We start from the raw sequence: 9322 nt of genomic DNA, 5'->3' as shown, positions 1-9322 counted from the left end.
TACGTTCAGTTAATTCTTATAATTATGAATGATTAAGGATAAATATCAATGATAATTTAATTTATGTCATCACAGAAGTGGCGGTAATCACTGAAAATCGATCAATACCATTTGTAAGGTAACTTAAAGGTCTTTGTTATGTAATTATTTTCAGCAAAATCTTTATGCACTCCGATATCGTACATTATATTGTCTCTATATTTTTTTTTTATTTGAGTGTTATTGATGAGTCATTTTGGAGACAAAACACGCGTCTTATTTTTGTTTATTTTATTTAATTATTTTTTTCAAATTTTGGATGTTTTCGTGAAATAGTGATATTCCATTATATTTACAACTATGCGTGAACAAAACAGACATTATAGGTAAAATAATCAAAATATGGATACAACAGTCTTTACTGTGTCACAATCTGAAAACGAACAAATATTTAAGAAAAAAGAATAAAAAGCATCCATTTAATTTTAAAACCTCATGCATCGCTTCGCATGTTAGTTAACATATTGAGTTTATTTTTAAAGACAATATTAGTATACCGATGTTAAAATCTCACCGATAGATCACAAAAATACAAATAAAGGTAACAAGAAAAACCAAAGAAAATAGAAATAAGTCCGTTGATCATATAAAAAAGAAGATGTGGTATGATTGCCAATGACACAACTATCAACAAAAGACCAAAATGACACAGACATTAACAACTATAGGTCACCGTACGGCCTTCAACAATGAGCAAAGCCCATACCGCATAGTCAACTATAAAAGGCCCCAATAAGACAATGTGAAACAATTCAAACGAGAAAACTAACGGCCTTATTTATGTAGAAAATGAACGAAAAACAAATATATAACACATAAACAAATGATAACCACTGAATCACAGGATCCTGACTTGGGACAGGCACATACATAAATAATGTGGCGGGGTTTAACATGTAAGCGGGATCCCAACCCTCCCTCTAACCTAGGACAGTGGTATAACAGTACAACATAAGCATCGTGTTGTTTAAGAATGATTACTAAGTACAAACCAAAATGAGGTAAACAGGCATATTGTACTACACATATAACAAAAGGAATACTTAAGGACAAACGTAGCATAAAACAAGTAGTTTAACGTATTTTATTTTGTTAAACAATATTTCAACCAATCATTCAAAACATGAACATAACTTAATTAGCATATTGAATATATTTAAACAAATTTGAAGGTTCATTTAGGAAATAGAAAATTGTGAGTCGTTTTTAATCCAATTTTCCGCAAAAATAAATTGCACCCTATAATCTTTTATTGGAATTTAGTTACTTTCCGACAGGTTTTAATTTTCATTATCATATGTGCAAACTGTGCAAATGAAAGCTGTTTGAAATAGTGTATACAATTTTGTTTTATATTTTATTTAAACACTTTTTTATCAATTTATTCAAAAGCTGTGTATCGTTTCTTTAGTTGACTAGATATAGGAAGATGTGGTGTGAGTGCTAATGAGACAACTCTCCATCCAAACAACAATTCAAAAATCAAACCACTATAGGTTAAAGTACGGCCTTCAACACGGAGCCTTGGCTCACACCGAACAACAAGCTATAAAGGGCCCCAAAATTACTAGTGTAAAACCATTCAAACGGGAAAACCAACGGTCTAATCTATATAAACAAAACGAGAAACGAGAAACACGTATATATTACATAAACAAACGACAACTACTGTACATCAGATTCCTGACTTAGGACAGGTGCAAATATTTGCAGCGGGATTAAACGTTTTAATGGGCCCAAACCTTCTCCCTTTTTCTGAAACAATAGCATAACATCACAACATATAAAAACATACGATAAAATATCAATTAGCAGACTTAACTCAATCAAAAAACGTATGATTACACAAAGAACGAATAAATTTGATCTGCGATATCTGAATACAAATGCACAGTTAATTAAATATTAGAGACAAACAGTCATGACCAAAAGGCTATCAAACAAATTCAAACACACTGAGAAATATTTAACCAATCAATGTTCACTTTAGAAAAAAACCGGTTTTTTATAATCTTGAAGTTTATACAAATGTTGTAAGAATAAGTGAAAAATTGAAGATATTACAAATAATCAAAGCTGGTATACAGCCAAGATCCATATAATTAAAAATGACAAAAAAGCATTATAAACAGTATCAACAGGTCGAATTAACAAGAAAATACGATTTGAGAGTACTCGCAGTTACTGACAGCTAGTTAAAAGCCAAAACCAATTAATAGTAAAAAATCATGCATCAGAGACTAAAATCGACTAAAACACATCACAGGGATTTAGTATTTTAACGTCATTAATAGTCAAAGAAGACATGACTTGTGCAATGCCAAAAATAAATGTATCGACAGGTAGTAGTATAGTGAAGAGCGACTTCTATAGAAATAAAAGTTAACGTGGCTGTGTCCCCTATACATCTCGCCTCAAAAGATAATGAAATTTAGTTATGTTTTAATTAGTATATTATAGAACTCGTTAACGGGCTTCAATATAAAATCTGATACTTTTAAACGAGGTTTAACATATACTCCTTGTACCTGTACACGAGCTTGTACATATACTTTTCATGTTGTATACGAGCTTTCACATACATTCCTTAACGTGTATACGAGCGTGAACATATACTCTGTAATACCATGTTTTATTTACAGCCATATAAACTTTACCATCTGTACGTATTAACAATCACAGCACATTCATCCGCTTGGTCTAGAGAACATGTGATCTTAATGGAAATACAATACTATAAAGTTTTTTTTTTCTATTTCAGAAAAGTAATGACAATGAAGGCCGTAGTACTATTAAGCTGTCTGTTCATGACAGTCAGTGGTAAGAATATTGTGTTGATAAAAATCTAAACTGAAATACACACATTTTTTAAAAACATTCCACAAAGTATTTACGCGGTTAATTTATAATGTGTTTTATGAAAGTATTATATATTTTTCTCAAGAATGACTTCAAATGAAGGTTTACATATGATAATGCATTAAGTCAATTTATATATATCTTTATGACGATTAAATCACGTTGTGTGTTTCCAACTCCAGATTTTACTGACAAAAAAAGGTAACATTAGGCCAGCGAAAGCTGAATTAAGGTGGTACTTAACACTACAGGGAGATAACTCTGTAAAATCAGCTAATCGTTTTAATTATGTTGTGTTGTTAATGGAATATTAAGCTTCTCAATGATCAAAATAAGAGTTTGTCAAACTGCTGTAAAGCCAGTGTAAATTTTCTGATAAAACAGTTGGTTCAAATATTTTGAAAGTTTTATACATTTGTCAAAGAGTCAAAGTAAATACTTTGTCAAAATTTTATGAAAATTAAACGAGCCAAATTAGTTTTAGTTGAGTGTTGGGTACCACCTTAATAGCTCAGTCTATGTGGCTGAGTGGTTTAGAGCGTTCGAAAGAGTGCAGACGATTGTAGTTTCGATAAGCGAATAGTTTGTGTTCGAATTCCAGTGAGGGATGAAAAACAATTGCTTCTATAAATTTGCAGATTTAACATTGTTGTGTTGATATTAAGAGTTATTATACAATATACCAATCAATAAAATTAGGGCGGGAAATTGACAAAATACATATCGTTAGAAAGACATCTCAGTTGCATGTGGTTTAATGCAAATAGTTCATTATACCTTTGGCATATAACAAAATGAACGAGGTTTCTGAAAAAAAAATTAGCGGGTGCACATAGCGACCAATCAGATTTAGTCATACTGTTAAATCTGAATAAAATTTTATATTTAAAAATTGGCTAATCCCTTAAAATCTCTTTTTCTCGGCCACACTTGACTTTTGAAACAATAACTCTGTCATGTCACATTTTTTATACAGGCAAAATAAAAAGACGATCAACTTTTCTTAAATTCATTTTGACCCACTTGCAACTTGAACTCTCAATTTGATTATAAAAACATTAAAGATTAACACATATATGAGTTATATGATATGGCATGGATTCAATTTGTTGTTTGTAAGATTGTACAGAATACCAATTAGAATTTAAAGGTTGGAAAATGTAACTTAATTTTAACTAAAATAAGCAAGGTCAATCACTAAAGCCCGGTGACACTTCTGAAGAGTCTTTTAGTGTGTGTTTGAATGACAAAATAAATTTAATACTCTTACACGAAATCTCTGCAAAACTTTTAACTTGTTTTACATTTTTTTTTAAATGAATACCAAAATACAACTTTACTGTTTTTTTAGGACAAACAATTCTAAGCAGAAATACAGATCTTGGAGAAATAAATGGTGAAAATGATGATTTTGTCAGTGATACCTTTATAAATTATCTCAGGTATAACCAAAGTAGCATCAGTTTTTATTCAGCGTATATAAGTAACAGTTTTTACTTTTTTTTTCATAGCTTAATATTTTTTAAATGTTATTACTCTGAAGCTTTATACAACAATATTGAAAATCTCGTAAAGGCTCATTCTGTTTTGCTTAAAAAAAGCCTAAAAGATCAATATAGTTGAGATGTAGGTAGTTTAGTTTCTAAACCCAGTGAGTTTTATATACTGAATACTAAATAATACATACAAAATAAATTGAGGGTGAAACAATATCGCTTCCTAGTGTGGTATTTCCCGGGCATTGACAATTTCTGTCCTTCAATTTAGGAAGTTTTCCTAAAATATATAAGAGTTTAACTGTCTTCCGGGTATCTGTCGTCCCTCTTTTTTTAAAAGAAATTAATGTGATACATTTCGTTCATACTTAGTTGTCTGTTTTATAACGGGTCGTATGAACACATTTATTTTCATTCTTCATCAGGAAACGTGACTGGAACCTTGGAAGTGGTAACAACGGAAATGGTGACAATGGAAACACGAATCAAAACGTTGGTAATTCGAATACAGGAAATAATCAAGAAACACATGTCGGAGGAATAGGAAGCAGCAGAAGCCGTGGAAGGAAACGTGACTGGAACCTTGGAAGTGGGAACAACGGAAATGGTGACAATGGAAACACGAACCAAAACGTTGGTAATTCGAATACAGGAAATAATCAAGAAACACATGTCGGAGGAATAGGAAGCAGCGGAAGCCGTGGAAGGAAACGTGACTGGAACCTTGGAAGTGGGAACAACGGAAATGGTGACAATGGAAACACGAACCAAAACGTTGGTAATTCGAATACAGGAAATAATCAAGAAACACATGTCGGAGGAATAGGAAGCAGCGGAAGCCGTGGAAGGAAACGTGACTGGAACCTTGGAAGTGGTAACAACGGAAATGGTGACAATGGAAACACGAACCAAAACGTTGGTAATTCGAATACAGGAAATAATAAAGAAACACATGTCGGAGGAATAGGAAATAGCGGAAGCCGTGGAAGGAAACGTGACTGGAACCTTGGAAGTGGGAACAACGGAAATGGTGACAATGGAAACACGAACCAAAACGTTGGTAATTCAAATACAGGAAATAACCAAGAAACACATGTCGGAGGAATAGGAAGCAGCGGAAGCCGTGGAAGGAAACGTGACTGGAACCTTGGAAGTGGGAACAACGGGAATGGTGACAATGGAAACACGAACCAAAACGTTGGTAATTCGAATACAGGAAATAATCAAGAAACACATGTCGGTGGAACAGGTAGCAGCGGAAGCCGTGGAAGGAAACGTGACTGGAACCTTGGAAGTGGGAACAACGGAAATGGTGACAATGGAAACACGAACCAAAACGTTGGTAATTCAAATACAGGAAATAACCAAGAAACACATGTCGGAGGAATAGGAAGCAGCGGAAGCCGTGGAAGGAAACGTGACTGGAACCTTGGAAGTGGGAACAACGGGAATGGTGACAATGGAAACACGAACCAAAACGTTGGTAATTCGAATACAGGAAATAATCAAGAAACACATGTCGGAGGAATAGGAAGCAGCGGAAGCCGTGGAAGGAAACGTGACTGGAACCTTGGAAGTGGTAACAACGGAAATGGTGACAATGGAAACACGAACCAAAACGTTGGTAATTCGAATACAGGAAATAATAAAGAAACACATGTCGGAGGAATAGGAAATAGCGGAAGCCGTGGAAGGAAACGTGACTGGAACCTTGGAAGTGGGAACAACGGAAATGGTGACAATGGAAACACGAACCAAAACGTTGGTAATTCAAATACAGGAAATAACCAAGAAACACATGTCGGAGGAATAGGAAGCAGCGGAAGCCGTGGAAGGAAACGTGACTGGAACCTTGGAAGTGGGAACAACGGGAATGGTGACAATGGAAACACGAACCAAAACGTTGGTAATTCGAATACAGGAAATAATCAAGAAACACATGTCGGTGGAACAGGTAGCAGCGGAAGCCGTGGAAGGAAACGTGACTGGAACCTTGGAAGTGGGAACAACGGAAACGGTGACAATGGAAATACGAACGAAAACGTTGGTAATTCGAATACCGGAAATAATCAAGAAACACATGTCGGAGGAATAGGAAGCAGTGGAAGTCGAGGAAGGAAACGTGAGTGGAACCTTGGAAGTGGTAACAACGGAAATGGTGACAATGGAAACACGAACCAAAACGTTGGTAATTCGAATACAGGAAATAATCAAGAAACACATGTCGGAGGAACAGGTAGCAGCGGAAGCCGTGGAAGGAAACGTGACTGGAACCTTGGAAGTGGGAACAACGGAAACGGTGACAATGGAAATACAAACGAAAACGTTGGTAATTCGAATACAGGAAATAATCAAGAAACACATGTCGGAGGAATAGGAAGCAGCGGAAGTCGAGGAAGGAAACGTGAGTGGAACCTTGGAAGTGGTAACAACGGAAATGGAGATAATGGAAACACGAACCAAAACGTTGGTAATTTGAATACAGGAAATAATCAAGAAACACATGTCGGAGCAATAGGAAGCAGCGGAAGCCGTGGAAGGAAACGTGACTGGAACCTTGGAAGTGGGAACAACGGAAATGGTGACAATGGAAACACGAACGAAAACGTTGGTAATTCGAATACAGAAAATAATAAAGAAACGCATGTCGCAGGAATAGGAAACAGTTGGGGCCGTGGAAGCAAACGTGACTGGAACCTTGTAAGTAGGAATCACAGCAATAGTGACTACGAAGACTACCGCAGCAACTTTGGTAATTATGTGAATACAAAAAGAAATAAAGAAACTGTCGGGAAATGGATGCCAAAAGATAAAAAAAGGTAATTTGTTACAAAAAAAATAATTTTTGTATCGAGTCAAATAACAATTGAGAAGTCGACTTAATCAGATGGACATCCCTAACAAACCAATTGTTTACTTCGAAACAAAGACCTGGTATTTAAAAATGTACTAGATATTTCTATCTTTGTATTTGTTTCGGGTCTTTTTATACAGTTTTTATTTGAGTTAAACCTTCAAGTTGATATTTTTTCGTATGTTTTTCTATGTTTACTTTAGAAAACGTCTCACTTTAGGCTAGGGTCATTTTGTCTGTTTTATCCCGATTTTTGATGAAGTTCGTTTTGCAAAGTCGGATTTTGTCTTCTTGTATATTTGAACTGTTAGTTTGTCGTTTGGTGGTTTGTTTTCCTGTTTTGCTATGGCATTGTCAGTATACTCTCGATTTCTGAATTTGAATCTCTCGTAGGTATTCTTTGACGCTATTGTACGTTGGGTTATCAAGTTATATTTTATTGTATTGTTTAAGTCTTATCCAGTCTGTGTTCAGATATTTCAGTAGTTGTACATGTTTTTATACTTATCAAAACAAAACAACAATGATGTGTATAAAATATGGGGAACAGTCCTTGGTTGTCTGCTTCGAAATTAATAAACAGTACTTTGTCAACAACAAGAAACAATATCTACAAAATACTTTTAATCTTAACAAGACTAAACGTTTTGAATTGCAATCTTTACAGATGGGATAAAGACCAAAAAGACTTAAATTCATTTACTGTATAGAATATACCATAAACAATGTATAGTTGATCATGAATACCAAAAAGCGTTACAATATTGTTTTGGAAATCTAAGTGAATTATATCATTTTTTTTTTAACAAGACGCAATCCTTTATCATTGTTTATATTTATAATTCATACTACTAGTATATATTTTGTCAACTAAAGAACAAATCAAACAACTGTTGTTTAGTTGGTAAATATGATGATATTTAAATGTTTTGTAAAACTAAAAATACAATATTGGATTCTATTTAATTGTTTTGTGTTTTACAGGTAAAGAAAGGAATTAAGGACATTTAACACCAGTCATCACTTCTTTGTACTTGCGATGCAAATATAGCCCATATAACTGAACAGTATACTTGTTTTGTTTATGTATTTTTTTTTAGCTTAGAAACATTCAATATGACATTCAAATTATACTCAAGAGAACTAATCTGAGAAATATAGACTTATACACTACTATATATCAATATATTCTTTGTATGACACCTAACCCTATATCATCTTAGTAGTTTTGTCGCATATTTAGAGAACTGTATAATCCGTGTTATATTCTGCTGAATACTTGCTTTATTCTAATAAAATTTAATTTTATATAGTATAGTTTATTTTATTCCACTGCATGTCGATGTTAATAGCGAAATCAGCATTTGATTGGTTGAAACTTTGACACGTGACGTCAAACAAAACTTCATATTCACCTCTGAGTATCATATTCCCCTCTGACATGTCGAGACCAACTCGTGCGACGTTATGCGCGGTTTATGTACATAACGTCTTGAACTTCTTATTTTCTAAATAGCAATAGCAAATATCATTATCGTGTTCAAATTTGTTTTCAGACGTTAAAACAAAAAGACTAATTAAATAATCAATGTGTATCGTACTGTTTATCAATATGTATGTCGTGTTCAGTAATATAAACAAGCGAATAAGTCTGAAAAAATGCCGGTATGCAAACTAATATTTGAAGTTCAGATAGCTTAGGCAGTGGAATAAAACATTCATTTCCCTTGGCTTCGGGAGATATGAAGATTTTTTCACCCTCGAAAAATCATATTTCCCTCGGGCAGAGCCCTCGTGAGATATGAATATTCTTGGGTGAACAAATCTTCATATCTCCCTCAGGCACGGGAAATAAATGTATAGTGTTTACTGTTATTATTGCATAAGTGTTTTACTGTTATTATTGCATAAGTACAACGCTCACGGTTTATCTATCAGTCTTCCTTCAACACGTGACGTTTTCTTTTCCACCATTCATTTAAGCAGTTGTACAGCTTACTACTTGTCTTTTGTCTACAATATTCTACCAAATGTGTAAGCTAAAGGCACGCAAAGAATATCATACATTGCTCAT

General features: G+C 34.0%; 1 protein-coding gene across 1 annotated transcript; it reads left to right on the top strand.

The window, feature by feature from the left end:
* The first annotated feature begins 1035 nt into the window (after window positions 1-1035).
* Window positions 1036-8236, top strand: LOC134727575 (putative uncharacterized protein DDB_G0286901). Its single transcript, XM_063591956.1, has 5 exons — window positions 1036-1040; window positions 2801-2859; window positions 4250-4340; window positions 4820-7213; window positions 8233-8236. Exons 1-5 carry the CDS (start codon window positions 1036-1038, stop codon window positions 8234-8236), a joined length of 2553 nt encoding a protein of 850 aa, XP_063448026.1.
* The last annotated feature ends 1086 nt before the right edge of the window (window positions 8237-9322 follow it).

Source organism: Mytilus trossulus, chromosome 8 (assembly GCF_036588685.1).
Source record: "Mytilus trossulus isolate FHL-02 chromosome 8, PNRI_Mtr1.1.1.hap1, whole genome shotgun sequence".
Taxonomy (NCBI): Eukaryota; Metazoa; Mollusca; class Bivalvia; order Mytilida; family Mytilidae; genus Mytilus; species Mytilus trossulus.
This window is presented reverse-complemented; position numbering and strand designations above follow the sequence as displayed.